The sequence below is a fragment of the Carcharodon carcharias genome, chromosome 2 (assembly GCF_017639515.1).
Source record: "Carcharodon carcharias isolate sCarCar2 chromosome 2, sCarCar2.pri, whole genome shotgun sequence".
NCBI classification, from domain to species: Eukaryota; Metazoa; Chordata; class Chondrichthyes; order Lamniformes; family Lamnidae; genus Carcharodon; species Carcharodon carcharias.
In genome coordinates this window covers 132,254,910-132,270,483 of record NC_054468.1, presented here as the reverse complement: position 1 = coordinate 132,270,483, position 15,574 = coordinate 132,254,910, and the positions used below count along the sequence as shown (strand labels likewise).

Genomic DNA, 15,574 nt, shown 5'->3' with positions numbered 1-15,574 from the left:
CAGGAGGTTAAATTGAGCACCTTAGTTTTACCTCTGCCTCACTTTCAAATTGGGGAAGTTTTTAATTAGTTTGTTTTGGACCAAAAGTGAAAACTGCAACTATGTCTTGTGATGGAAATATATTTGGTCTCAGTGCAAAATATGAACACTTTTGCTTCTGGTGCCATTGCTTCCCTGATATCCTTCCAGAATTCCGATGCCAAAGTATCCTGGAATTAGTTGCTTATAAATGGATCCTTAATTATTTGGAAGCATTTAATGCCTTACAGTGAACCTTAGGCAACATAAGGAATGCATGTTGACGGTATGTTGCTATCCCTCTTTGTGAAATAAAGAAAAAAAGGCCTTGCTTTTTTTCTTAAGAACCTTTCTCAACCTCAGGACAACTCATAGCCAATGAAATACTTTTGAAGTGTGGTCATTGTTGTAATGTGGGAAACAGAACAACAAATTTGTGCTCAATAAAGTCCTACATACATCACTTAAGATAATCATCAGATAATCTCTTTTTACTGATGTTGATGGAGTGATAAATGATGGTCAGGCCACCAGGGAGATCTTCCATTGCTCTTCTTCAAATAGTGCCATGGAATCTTTTACATCCACCTGAAATGGCAGAAAGGACTCAGTTTAAAGCCCTATCAAAAAGAGAGAGTCTTTGATAGTACAGCACTCCCTCAGCACTCAAGTGAAGCTTAGATTATGTACTAAAGAGTGTCGCTGGAGTGGGACTTGAATCCACAACCTTTGACTCAGAGATGACAGTGCTAGCATTGAGGTACAATTATACTTTTCCACTTGTCCTACTATTAAATAAAACAGTTGGTAATACTCATGTGATACATTTATAATCACAGTCCTAAAGAACCAGTCAATTCATTCTCTTTGCTTGGTTCAATTAGGAGTGTTAATGTTAGGTACTCTGGTGAATGACATTCTTTACAGCATGACAGTGTTGTCCCTGTTCTCTGAAGAGTGCAGTTGAATATTGTAAGTAAAGGAGTACATTTATCCATATATTATATATTTACATACAGAAAATAATATTTCCCCAAATTCTTGCTATTTCTTGCCAAGGTGCAATAATGAGTGCAGAAAGTGTTTTACAAAATTGTTCTTTAGCCCTTCCCTTTGTTATCTTGTATAACATTTTTAAAAATGTCTTTTGGAGGGAGTTGTCTATGTTAAGAACCCCGAAATGCCTATCCAACCAAACCTGAAACATGGCCTCTGCCTATCCACTGCATATGAAAGAGGAACAGGACCAATTTTTCAACACAGAGGATTGCAACAAATATGTTTATACTTCCTACTCTTAAATCAGATGTTCTTCCATATTCTGCTATAAAATATATTAGAGTGTCCATCATTAACCATGAGCCTTTATGACATATCTGAGCTGGGTGGAATCAATCAAGGGGCTAATTTCTTGAATAATTGGTGAAGAATGTGGCTTTTGTTCAAATGAACAATCTACTAACCAAAGCATGGGAATGGATGGTTTTTATCCATGTGATTCCTGGGAATAAAACTTTGACAGAGCTTCAAAAGAAAATAGCAACATGTTGTGACACGACTACAAGATTGACCTAATGAACTCTCTTATGGAACTTCACTAGGACCTGTTGGCATGAACATTATTTCCTTAATACACAAGAGAAGAGACAAGCATTGCAGTACGTGACTATTTGATACCAAGAGCTTGGAAAGTGTGGGGTTTGTGGAGATCGGATAACAGTGCAGAACTTTTATGTACAATATTATTCAGATAACCTGTGATTTGCATATGTTACAGAAACAGGTCCAGTGACTAGAACATAGAAACTAGCAGGAAAAAAGACAAGTTCTACGTAGTGTCATTGACTGATCATAGCAATCAATCTCTATCAGCAATCTATAACAGACCCAGACATAAGCAGGGAGGTGTTGACATAGTGGCATTGTCACTGTACAGGTATTCCAGAGACCCAGGGTAATGCTCTGGGGACCTGGGTTTGGATCCCACCATGGCAGATGGTGAAATTTCAATTTTAGGAAGGATGTGATTGCACTAGAGAGAGTGCAGAGGAGATTTACCAGAATGTTGCCTGGGCTGGAGAGTTTTAGTTATGAAGAGAGATTGGATAGACTGGGGTTATTTTCCCTGGAGCAGAGGAGATTGAGGGGGGACAAGATTGAGGTGTATAAAATCATGAAGGGCATAGATAGGGTGGACAGGAAGGAACTTTTCCCCTTGGTGGAGGGATCAATAACCAGGGGGCATAGATTTAAGGTAAGGGGAGGAGGTTTGGAGGGGATGGGAGGAAGAATTTTTTCACCCAGAGGGTGGTGGGAATCTGGAACTCACTACCTGAAAGGGTGGTAGAGGCATTTAAGAAGTATTTGGATGTGCATTTGCGATGCCATGGCATACAAGGCTATGAGCCTACTGCTGCAAAATGGGATTAGGTTAGGTACTTGTTTGACCGGCACAGACTCGATGAGCCGAAGGGCCTTTTTCTGTGCTGTAGACCTCTATGACGTAAGGTGAGGAAAACCCCTATTGGAGAACTTTGGGAGCCAAAGGTCCAAGGTCACCAGTTGCTCCCAGACCTGTTACATTCACCACATGTCGCAAATTACACAAACTATATCAAAAATTGACATTTCCTGAAAGAAATTAATCTCATTTGCATTTGAATGACTCAATACGATCTGCTTCCAAAATTTCCCATGCCTGTTTCATGAACTGATTGTAGGTCACTGACATATTGCTCTGCACTGTCTAATGTTATAATCTCTGAGTCCTGAAAATGATTGTTTAAAATCTTAGCCCAGGTCTTTCGGTCAGTGTGCCTGACGCTGACTGAAATTTAATCCGCGCATTTATCATTTGCAGCTTTCAATGCTGGCTGCAGCACGGATGCAGGGCGAGAGGTCGGACAGCCAATTGTTGAATGTGATTCCTGTGCAGCCATTAACTGCCTTAAGGTCTGTCTTCAGTTCACTGACTCAGTGTTTTAAATGTATTTGTCAACCCTGATACTGCACAATCTCCCCACACTGACAGTGCTACCCCTCCCTCACCCCCCTGACAGTGTTCAACCCCTGACAGTGTTTACCCCCCCTGACAGTGTTCACCCCCTCCCTCATCCCCCTGACAGTATTCACCCCTTCTCTCACCCCCGAGTGTTTACCCCTCCCTCACCCCGACAGTGTTCAGCCCCCCGAAGAGTGTTCGCTCCTCTTCACCCCCACTGACAGTATTAACCCCCTTCCTCACCCCCTGACAGTGTTCATCCCCTTCCTCACCCCCTAAGTGTTCACTCCCTCCCCAGCCCCCGACAGTATTCACCCCCATCCTCGACCCCTGACAGTGTTCAATTCCTCCCTCACCCACTGACAGTGATCACCCCCTACCCCACTCCCATGACAGTGTTCACCCTGTCCCTCTCCACTGACAGTGTTCAGCCACCCTGAGAGTGTTTGCCCCTCTTCATCCCCACTAACACTATTCAGTGGGGAGGGACAGGGTGAACCCTGTCATGGGGGGGGTGAACACTGTTTGGGGTGGGGGGTTGAACACTGCCGGGGAGTGAGGGAGGGATTGGATACCGTCAGAGGGGTGGGGATGGGGTGAAGATCTGTCTAGGGGGGGTTTTCACCCCATCCCCCAATCCAAATAATGTTCAACCCCTCTCTCACCTCCTGATAGTTTTCAACTCCTCCCTCACCCCCAACTGTGTTCAACCCCTACCCAACCCACCCCGACCCACCCCCATGACAGCGTTCAGCCCAAGAGAATTCACCCCTCTTCACCCTCACTGACTGACAGTGTTCACCCCCTCCCTCAGCCCCGACAGTGATCACCACATACCCCATCTCCATGACAGGGTTCACCCTGGCCCTCCCCACTGATAGTGTCCAGCCCCTTCAAGAGTGTTCACCCCTCTTCACCCTCACTGACTGACAGTATTCACCCCCGACAATGTTCACCCCTGCCTCACCCCCTTTCTCAGCCCCCGACAGTGTTCACCCCAATCCCTCACCCCTGACAGTGTTCAGACCCTCCCTCACCCAGTGTTCAGCCCTTCTCTCAACCCCCTGATAGTGTTTAACCCCTCCCTCCCCTTGACAGTATTCACCCCCTTCCTCACCCCCTGACAGTATTCAGTCCCTTTCTCAACCGCCAACAGTGTTCACACAATCCCTCACACCCTGACAGTGTTCACCACCTCCCTCCCCCCTGACAGTGTTCAGCCCCTCCCTCACCCAGTTTTCAGCTCCTCTCTCAACCCCCTGATAGTGTTTAACCCCTCCCTCCCCCTGACAGTATTCACCCACTTCCTCACCCCCCAACAGTATTTGCCCTCTTCCTCAACCTCCCGACAGTATTCACCCCTTTCTTCAGCCCCCTGACAGTGTTCAGGCCCTCCATCAACCCCCCAACAGTGTTCACCCTTCCCTCACCCCCGACAGTGCTCACCCCCTCTCTCAGTCTCTGACAGTATTCACCCCTCCCTTCATTATCCAATTAGGAAAATAGGAATAACAACAGAAAATGCTGGAAAAACTCAGCGGTTTGACAGCATCATGGAGAGAGAAAAACAGAGTTAATGTTTTGAGTCTGTATGACTCTGCTTTAGAGCTGAGAAAATAAGAAAAAGTTTGAAGCAGTTAGAATTGTAGGGGTTTGTTAGTGTTGAATTCCACATACAGATATTATGGACAGATAGATGTTTTTCAATCATAGCGAGTAAAAAGTGATCCTTGGTACTGAGAAAAACACCTGAAGATAGCCGTGCCTACATTTTCAGGCTATCAGAAGGAACAAGGTTAAGAACAATAGTAAGGTCTTCTTATTTGTGTCTGTTCACAAGCAGCTTCATAGAGACTTCATGACCCTTCCACAGGTCGTGAGGACTCGAAACGTCAACTCTTTTCTTCTCGCCGATGCTGCCAGACCTGCTGAGTTTTTCCAGGTAATTCTGTTTTTGTTTTGGATTTCCAGCATCCGCAGTTTTTTGTTTTTATCTCAGAGTTATTTTTGCCATTTTTGAGTTATCTTTCTTCCAAGTAGCTGGCACCTTCCACACTCTGGGAAGTCAATCCCAACATTTGAATTTGTTGTAGTAAACATACATGGCGTGAATTCTGAGGATAGGTTTGAAGAACATTGTTGGGGCACAATTGAGGAATTTCACTCTGCTTGAGAACTAATGCTGTATCTATTACACTTAGTCTGCTTCAGGGGATCTTCCCATCCATTTATATTGTGCTTCTGTGCAATCTGGCATGATGCTTGCTTTTATTTCTTGACTTCAAACAAATCATTTGCCCTCCCATGTCACCTTCCATAGCCACAACTAATGATAAACAGTGAAACAATATTGTTATCCTCTTAAAAAAAATGGTATCTAGAAAACCAGATGATGGTGGATCATCCATGGACTGTATTCATGAGAAAAAGCTGCTTACCTCAATTACGTTTAACCTGAATGCTTTTTATGAATGAGGTAGTTGTTCCTCTGAAAGTTATTTTATTGGACGATACCTTGATTGACTAAAATCCTTGAAGATTGAGCCACAATACAGACAGTGTGCTGTCGGTTATGAGTTCAGTAAAGTACCCAAACCCCCTGTCTAGTTCACCAGTGTCCTTAAAGGAAGGGAACTTATCACCTTTAGCATGTCTGGCCTATAATATGTGATTCTAGTCCCGTACCAATGTGGCTGATCTTTAACTGCCCCCTGAAGTGATGTAGCAAGCCACTCATTTGTACCAAAACCATCACAAATCACAAGGACTGCAGCAGTTCAAGAAGGAGGGCCACCAGCACTACTTTTCAGGAGAAACTAGAGATGGGCAATAAAAATACAGGCCTTAACAGCAACACCTATATCTTAAGAATGAATAAAAAAGAATTACTGTGTTAAAACACGGCTATAGTCACCTCATTAAAAAAAAAACCCTGATTACACAATTCCTGATCAGGAAAGATGATTAGAACTATTTACTAGGTCCAGATTTTGCTGCAGGAGATGGTGCACAGTTGATGACAAACCATCACTGTTTGCTGTCACTACCCCTCTCCAAATGACCCCAACTTCTGGATGTTGGGCATGTGCTGGCTAACGCAGAAATTTTGAAGTTGTAGTCTGGCACTCAGTGCTCTACAACTCTACCTTCTTCTATCAGGTGAAACTTGGTTTTCTCACCTTGGCAGCCGGCTATCGCCCAATTTCATTACTTTCTCTGTGCTTTAAGGTTTTTGACCGTATTATCCTGCAATACATATCTCTGGAAGCAGAGACCATGCCTTAATGTCAACCAAACTGGTTTCTGTAAGGTCTGGAGCACATGTGATCAAGTTCTGGCACTCATCATCTACGTCGAAAATGGCTTCCAGAGGAACCTGAAGACAGGCATAGTGCTACTTGACTTCACAGTTGCCTACAATACAGTGTGGCACACTGACCTGCTCCTAAAGCTGTCCAGGGTGCTTCCAACCTGGGCTATGGTAATTGTCGAAAAACCCCTTCACAACAGACGATTCAGAATTCATGACCTGTCAACAATCACATGCTGCAAGTTCATCTATGCTGATGACATCTGTTCTGCCACCCAAGCTCCATCCTTCTGCACTCTGGACCAGACCCTTAATGAAGGCTTTACAAAGTTGACAGACTACTGCAGCACATGGCGTCTCACACTGAATCCCTCTAAAACCATATCTGCCTCCGCAATATCAGGGCCAAAAGAGAATGGCATATCTACGTGGATGGCCAAATACTAAAGCATGATCCCAACCCAACATATTTGCGAGTGACTCTAGATAGGACTTTGTTGCTGTTTTCTTCAGATGTCCCAAGAAGACAAAGGTCAAAACTAGAAACAATCTACGAATCAAACTTGCTGGATCTACATGGGGCGCTGCTCCAACAACACTCTGGACCACGGCACTTGCCCTATCATACTCTACAGTAGACTATTGTGCACTGTCTGGCAAAAGCCAGCACACACACATCTTGTGGACATTCAATGGAATGCAAAAATGCACATAACAATTGGAACTCTCCGCTCAATACCCCACCTATCCTATCCTCGCAAACATTGGTCCCCCACACATCCACCAATTGACGAAAGCCCACAAGCCGGTTGAAACCATCCATGCTGCACCTCACTTACCACTCCATAATAATCTGTTCAACCCATCTACTGCCTGCCTTCCATCCCGGTGCCCCATATAGAACAACGTTCCTGAGCAAGATCTAGCAGCAGACATCCTTTGGATTAATGAATGGGAAACATAGGAAGCCACTAATAAATTCCTTGTGACAAACCCCCATCTGTTGAATGGCAGGTTTTGAACTACCAGAGTGAGGGTGATCCTTGTTAAATAGGTTCAGGACAGGCCACGGCTCCTGTGCAGCCAACCTCCACTGCTGGGGCCTCAGTATAAACTCCTTATGCACGTGTGGAGAGACACAGGCAATGCTGTACATTACAGAGGAGTGTCCCCTTTACGGACTAAGTGGCGGACTAATCATCTTAAACTCAGCAAATAAGGAGGCTATCGCTTGGCTTCGGAGATTTGTATTTGCTAATTAAATTGAAAAAATCATGTGATCAATGAAATTTGATAAACAACAAAATTGGCCCAGAAAATATAATTTTTTAATCGTGGAGTGGTGTTGTTATTAATTAGTAGATTTTTAAAGCTAATTTTAAAAAATAATTTCTTAAAAATGTTTTCTCAGAATATTTTAGCTTCCACATTCACCCCATGTGTATGCCCCAATCTTTAGTTTGTTCGATGAAAATATTTTGCAATGTCATTTTATTTTAGTACTGTTAGTTTCTTGTTTGTGTATCTGTGAAAAACCTTTAATATGATTGGCTGCTGGGACAGTTAGGAAACCCCAGTAAAGAATGCTGCAATCAGCTGCAGTATCACTGCTCCGTGATTGACCTGAATTTCTCACCAGAGAGATCTCTGTCATTCACTGAGGCATACTTTGTGCTTAGTGGTGAGTGCCCTTGCTTGACTGAACGCACACTCTGGGCCCTCATCTTTTGATGACTGAGCCAGCATGTCTTCTGAGTTGTCGATGTTAATGACGAGTTGTTTCAACTAAATGCAAGTTTGATGCTGGAATGCAAATTCATGTAATGTGGCATTTCCTCATTTTTTTTGTGCTTTGTTTTAGCTGCATTTGCCTTTGTTGTTTTGAAAGATACTTGCATCATTTCTGAACTGGTCATCATTAAAGATCTCAAATCAACTGTTGCATCTAAAATAGCAAAATATGCTGTTCCTGATCATATCCTGGTGAGTGGCTTCCCTTGCTCCTTCAAGTTTTCAAGTCAATGAACAGCAACTGCACTAGGTATACACATTGACTCCAGTAGTGAAGTATTGATGCAAAATAAGGAGTGAACTTGAGCTACAATGCCAGGCTAGTTTTTGTTCTTGTTTCTGCGAACTTAAGAACATAAGGAATAGGAGCAGGAGTAGACTGAATGGCCTTTTGAGCCTGCCTCTGCCATCCTGTGATGGCAAAGCCCATGGATGACCTTCATGTCCCGCTGCCAATTGAATCATTATTAACCCAGCGGCAGCACTCCCCTGTATGCTTCTGAGCAGGGCTGGCGGCTGATTACTTGTTCAAAAGCACCCAATGCCTGACCGAGGGACCCAGCACAGGATAAGTGAGGGGTCTGCTGGGAGCATCCCCCTGCCCTTGCTTTGTATCATCAGCAAACTTAGATACGTTATTCTCAGTCCCTTTGTCTAAGTCATTAATATATATTGTAAGTAGCTGACCCCAGCATTGATTCTTGCAACACTCCACTAGTCAAAACCTGTTATATCCCATTTTGCAACCATCTACCATGAGCTAATACTCCCTTCCTTGTTGGCATCTCCTTTGGGAATATGAGGGGCACAAAACTTGTATTTAACAAGTGTGTGTCTGCTGTATGTGTGGTGAAGCACCTTCCAAATCTGTAACTTCTATCGCCAGAAAGGCAAAAGTAGGAGGTGCATGGGAACTCCCTCATCTTCAGTTTCTTTCTGCAACAAGTCACAGATCTATTTTTTCTGCTTTTGCATTTGTCCTGTTGTCATCTATGAAGTATTTGTGGAGTATACTTGTGTATATACACAATTATTTGTATTTGAAACAAGCAAAAGTGGAAGTATTCCTCATAGGTTGCCAACTATGATTAAATACATTCCTAGAGGTTTCATTACATGACTTGCCCCCAAGCTCCAGCTACTTGTCAGCTGACACATCCGTCCTTGTTATGCACTGCCTTCCTATGCCACTTGGAAAACTAGAAGACTCGTTACCCAATTGAATGATTCTTGACTGTCAGCAAACAGCCTTTTTTCTCCATTTTCAATGATTTTATATCTGGTAAAGAGAAATGTTCAAAGAAATTTTTAAAAAAACTATATTTTTCAATGTCCCTTTGAATTTTCTCCAGGATTGCACACAGCAGTGTCCTGGAGACTGATCTTCAATTCCTGGAGACTCCAGGCCAATCCTGGAGGGTCCGTAACCCTAGTTCCTAGTCATCCATAACAATAGGGCTAAGCTCCCATATACCATTCCACCAAAGACAATATTTGCACAACCCTTACTTTTTAATTTAAAATATATCGTATATATCAGCCATAAGCATGCTGTGAAATAATGATGCACACTTTAAAAGTTTGAGCTGGTTCACCGCAAGTTAATGTGACCTCAACAGCACATTCTAATCTTCTTAAATTTCTTCCCCTCACCAATCACCACCGATTTTAACTGCTGGCTGAGAAATGGGCAACCTGCAGTTGAATATCTTCCCAACCCCTCCCTTAACATAAGATACCAAGAAGCTGGAGAAATTTCCCATCAGTTTTGAACAGTCTGTTGGTAGTAGATTACCTGGGAGCACAGTAGTAGCTGAAATAGCCCCAGGAAGTGTCTGACCCAGTCCACCATTCCTCAGAAATTTCCTTTCAAAATTGTGAGGGGTTTTAATGCAGTAAGGAAGGAGAAACTGTTTCAATTGGTGGGAGTGTGTGGGTAATCCAGGGACACAGATTTAAGGTAATTGGCACAAGATTAAGGGCTGAACCTTTCGGCCCCATTGGGGAAGAGCACGGCCTTTATCCCATTCCTGGGCCATTTTCGTTGAGGTGGGATGATTGGGGGTGGGTGGAGCCGGAGGGTGTCAGCAAAGGATAGCCACTCTCAAGTAGTGGTTAGCCAATTAGCTTTGTTAAAAGCCTATCAGAGCCTTTTGTCAGACACTGGCAGGAATTTTCCAGTTGGCCTCTGAGCCCCCAGAGGTTGGGGAACAGTGTAGCTGCCTGAAGGTGGCCTCACAGCGCAGGCTGAGGGATACTAATGCTCCAGGCATGCTCAGAAGGTTCCCCTTTCTGGTCTGGCTGCTGAGGCCATTTTTTAAAATTTAAAGTTAAAAAAGTTGGAGTGTCCTCTCTCTCACTGATCTGAAAATGCAGTCTGCTGCTACTTCAGTACTGGAGGGCCTCCTATTGGCTCTCCAGGATGGAGAGCCCACCTGGCATCCTTAGTTAGATGGTCCGTCCACCTTCTGGCCATTAATTAGCCAATTCAGGGAAAAATCACCTGGGGCAGAATCTTGTTGAGGTGTTGGGGTTCTCGCCTGCCGACTGGAAAGCTGGCAAGAGGTCCATGGTGCCTTTTTTTGGGAAGGCCAGCCAAACCACAAGCCAGTCAGGCAGTGGTGAGGCAGTGGCAGGCCTGGAAACAAGATCCTGGGGGCGGATGTCTCGCCAAACAGGGGCCGGCAGCTCTGATGCTCAGCAGCACCACTGGAGAGATTGTGCCTGCTGCCGGAAGGACACCCCTGGAGTACCAGGATTGCAGAGCGGATCAAGCCACAGGTAAGTAATAATTGGGGGGGTGGGTGGTGAAGAGGGGTGCGGGGGGGGGTGAGTCTCAGTGGCCCTGTTTCCCCAGCTTCTTTATGTCCAGTCCCTTGATCAGGCACTGAGTGCCTTTGTTTGAGGGAACCCTACCCCAGAGATGAAAAGCTGGCTGCATGGTTTTAGCTGAATGCATGCCACATGGTGATAGTCCTACCTGCAGCTTGGTTAATACCAGTGGCAGTGGGATGATGCCCTTAAGTGATCATTAATTGGCCACTTAATGGTCTCAACAGGCACCGGGGCAGGAAGGTGGTGGTGTCTGGTACACCATCAATCTGGCTAATTACATGCCCTTCCCATCTCCAAGCTCACAACCAGGAGAGCAGAAGACTCCACCCATAGTGCGGGCTTCTGACTCCATTGGATCGTGACAGTGTGGTCCCAAAGCTATCAGCCTGGAAAATCTGCCCCAAAAGGGGAAGTGAGTTGTTGCCACCTGGAATCCAATACCCTGAAAAGGAAGCAGATTAAACAGTAACTTTCTAATGGGAATCGGTTGTGTACCTGAAAAGGAAAAATTTGCAAGGCTATGGAAAAAGAGCAGGGGTGAATGGGACTAATCGGATAGCTCCTTCAAAAAGCCAACACAGGCACAATGGGCTGAATGGCTTCCTTTTGGCTATATGATTACATGAAACGGGAATGCAGTGGAAATAGAAAGTACTTCATTTTCCAAATGACGACACATCAGGTACACGAGAGGCTATGTACTAATTTCTGTCTGTATCTGGAATGCCTGCTGATATTACATACTGTCACATGCACCTAGTCAGAACAAGCAATTATGGTCACCAAAGGCCTCTCCCCTCCCCCCTGCTTCTTGTTTATATTTAGACTGTGTGTAATTATTGTTTCCAATTCTCAGGTTGTGAAGCGACTTCCCAAAACCCGATCCGGGAAGATCCTGAGGCGAGTGTTGAAGAAAATAGCCACCAATGAAACTTCTAATCTGGGTGACCTCAGCACATTAGACGACCCTCAAGTCATCGCAGAGATTATTGCAGCCTACAAAAAATATAAAGACCAATAACCAATATTAGGACCTCTTAAATCATAAAGCAGGCCATAATTTGACACACACAGCACCAATTGGTTGCATACTGTTGCCGTTTATTGTTCCTGTATTGCATTTACAAACTAATAACGCTAACTTTGATTAATAGTATTTTTGAATTTGTTCTAAATGCAGAACTGACTCCTTCCCATCCCTAATTTTTCCCCTTGGCCCTTCTCCAGGAGACACACAATTGCAACTGTATTATAGTGTCTTTTATTATATTTTTATTATTATTGTCAGGTCCCTGATTCCGGTTATCAGTGTTCAGACCATTTCCATCAGCCAAGTCTATTCCTTGCTCTGAACTGGCCGTCTGCATTCGCACATTCCAGCAGATATTATTCACTGGATAATGATTAGGAAGCCTTGCTGGTTTCTCTTTTTTTAATTCTCATTATAACACAAGATATTAAGTCTACTTATGAGACCTGTGCCATTTCCCTCCCAGGGGATGGATAAGGGATCAGACTTGGGATTTTCCTGGCCCTGTCTATTTCCATGCCAGATATTGCATTTAGTATCTAAGCTGTTGAAAAGCACTTGAATTCTGTTTAATTCAAAGAAACCCTGTGAATAAATTTCTGATTACTTTTTAAAAAACAAACTTGCATAAGAATTTGTTCTACAAAGAACAACAGCAATGATTTTCTGCCCTTGTTCTCTCTCAGGTCAGCAGTTTTCTGCTTATTATGGGCTGGCAAGTGCAGAAGTGGTCAGTCCTAACTAATGCTCAAGATTATTGTATTTCAGCAGGTTTCGTTTAAACCGGTGTCTTGATCATACTGGACATCCTGAACTCTATTGCCTGTGTCTTAATTTGCAGCAAGTCCCATTCCACTATCACCCCTCTGCTCGTTGACCTAAATTGGCTGCTTGTTAAGCAATGTCTTGATTTTAAAATTCTCATCTTTGTTTTCAAATCCCGCCATAATCTTGCCCCTCTCTATCTCGGTAATCTCCTGCAGCCTCACAACCCTCTGAGATATCTGTGCTCCTCTAATTCTCACCTCTTGTACATTCCCAATTATAATTGTCTCACCATTGGTGATTGAACCTTCAGTTGACTGGCCCTAAGCTCTGAAATACCCTTCCTACATCTCGCCATCTTTCTCTACCTTGCTTTCCTCTTTTAAGATACTCCTTAAAACATACTTCTTTGACTAACTTTTGCTCATCTGTCTTAATACCTGTTTCTGTGGTTTGGTGTCATAATTTGTTTTCTCACACTCCTCTGAAGCATCTTGGAATGTTTCAATACCTTAAAGATGCTATTTAAATGTAACTTGTTGTTATTGCATTACTGTGTAGAGGACTGACCTTGTTCTTTTTAGAGTTACCAACCATCCTGGATTGTTCTGGAGCATCCGAGAATTAAAGATTAATCTCCCAGGCACTGCTGTGAGCAACCCGAGATATAAATCATAATGTATTTTCTTCCCCCATTTCTCTCTAGCCAGACCCTCAAACAGTAGAGCTACAGCGCACTCAGAATGCAAAACAATATAGGTACCTGCATGTTCTAACCTGGTAAAACCAGGCGAGAAAGAGAGCGGTTTCTGAATGGTATGTGGATGTCGTAGCCACCGTTATGGGCTGGTGCCATGAGAATTAATATGTCACAGGGGATGTTGCTTACAGGGGCATGAGAGAAGGGGAAATTTCTGTTGGTGAACTCTTTGGCTTGTCGACATATCTTGTCGCCCCACCACCACTGGTGCCATGAAAATCCGGTTATTCAAACACTGGCAGGGATATTTTTGGAGGTGTCAAGGCCCCGCCGCAGAAGTTGAAATCTCACTTTGGCAGGGGGTGGGAACCCCGGAGCCACATTTTATGAGAGGCAGCCCCAGCAGTGGCCATCAATCCCAGTGGCACTGCTGAGGCTGCACGTTAGGACGAAACCACATCACCAAGTACCCTCAAAGTAAGGTAAGTGGGGTCTGGGGGTGCTGGGTCCAGATGGGAGGCTTTGGCCAGGGGTTGGGTAGGGTGGTCACTGACAGGGGGGGCAGCCATTGCTGCAGTCAGAGGGCGGAATTTTATGGCCCTGTCGTGGTGGGTGTGGGCCCTAAAATGCAGAGGGCCGTTCAAAAGTCCACTCACTTAGCTGGCACCGTAAAATTCCACCCAGTGTCTTTGACAGGCCAATTAGTGCCTTAAATGGAGGGCCCCCTGCCCCACAGCCTGCTGGGAGGTTACTAGGACTTACCTATCAGTCTCGTCAAAGGGCGAAGGGCCTTCTGGTCGCTGGTAAAATGTCAGCGGAGGTGGGAAGAGGGCCTTTATTGGCCATTTTACATGGCTCAGTTAGGCTCCAGGCAGGCACTGGGGCTCATTTCTAGAGGAACTGAATTTAAAAGCAGTGAAGTTATGTTAAACTTATTTTCTTGGTTAGACCAAGACTGTAGTCACTTGGTAGTACAGAACTTGAATATTGCAACATGAACGGTTCGACAGCATGTCTCATTTTAAGCAATACTTAAATACCGAATCACTTTCCTGTCACCATATGACTAACCTTGTAACTTCTGTTACAGAGTGAAAGCCTTATTTCTGCTTGCACAATCTGTGCACGTGCACAAAGGTGATGGTGTCATTGAAACTGAAACCAGCAAAATCAGTGCCATAAATACAATGGAGAAATAAATGGTGCAATCAAACTAGAAGATGCCAAAATAAGTCATTTTGTACCAACAAAACGAAAGGGAACCATGCCAACTAAGTCAGAATGTTAATCTGTGTTTTAAGGCCTCCAGCATGTTAGCAGTGGTCATTGTGTGTGCTCTTTTCAAGGTCACCCATCTGCCTGAGAGATCTGGGGGTGAAAGAAAGAAGAGGAATTAGACTATCTGCAAGTTGCTTGTGCCTCATTGCAGGGAGATATCATGCATTTGTGCTTTGCTGGTGTGCTTGCTTGCAAGAGTGGGGAAATTAGAGGATGTCCGGGAAGTCCTCTCCCTATTGTTGTGGTGCCAATAGATGCAGCCTTCCAAATTAAAAGGTTATAGAGGCACTAAAGAAGGTGCGAAAAAAGATTTACATGGATGATATTAGAACTGAGAGGCTACAATGATCAGGAAAAGACTAAGAGGTGACTGTATAGAGGTCTATAAAGGTATGAAGAAGTTTAATAGGGTAAGCCTAGAGAAGACCTATCTACTTGTATGGATCCAAAACTAGGACCATAAATAAGACAGTCACTAATAAATCAAGTAAGGAATTCATGAGAAACTTCTTTATTCAACGAATAGTGAAGATGTGGAACTGATTATCACATGGAGTGGTTGAGGTGATTAGCAGAAAGGCATTTAAGGTCAAGATAAGTATATAAGGGAGAAAGGAATAGAAGGACACGCTGATAGGGTGAGATGAAGTAAGGTGGAAGGAGGCTTGTGTGATGTTTAAGCACTGGCAGAGACATCATGGGCCAAAAGGCTTGTTCCTGTGCTGTAAATTTTAAGTAATCCATGTTATTCCACACTAGTTTAAAAAAAGAGTCATTACAGTAAGGAAAATAGAGATGTAAATCTTAATGTGAGAATCTTGCAGTTTACTAGGCTTAGGCTGAAAA

The 15,574-nt window shown here is 44.0% G+C and overlaps 1 protein-coding gene across 7 annotated transcripts in view; it reads left to right on the top strand.

Annotated features, from left to right (window-relative positions):
• Window positions 1-13,396, top strand: part of LOC121291463 (acetyl-coenzyme A synthetase 2-like, mitochondrial) — a 65,099-nt gene extending 51,703 nt beyond the window's left edge. The window contains exons 13-15 of one of the 7 annotated variants that reach the window (XR_005946010.1): window positions 2,879-2,970; window positions 8,191-8,312; window positions 11,812-11,866. Coding sequence is in view for 4 of the 7 variants with exons in the window: in XM_041212680.1 (XP_041068614.1) it covers window positions 8,191-8,312; window positions 11,812-11,976 (287 nt within the window). In the remaining 3 variants the exon portion in view is untranslated. Of the gene's footprint in view, window positions 1-2,878; window positions 2,971-8,190; window positions 8,313-11,811 lie in introns of those variants that run through there. The other 6 variants (XM_041212699.1, XR_005946013.1, XR_005946011.1 and 3 more) reach the window with 6 other exon arrangements.
• The last annotated feature ends 2,178 nt before the right edge of the window (window positions 13,397-15,574 follow it).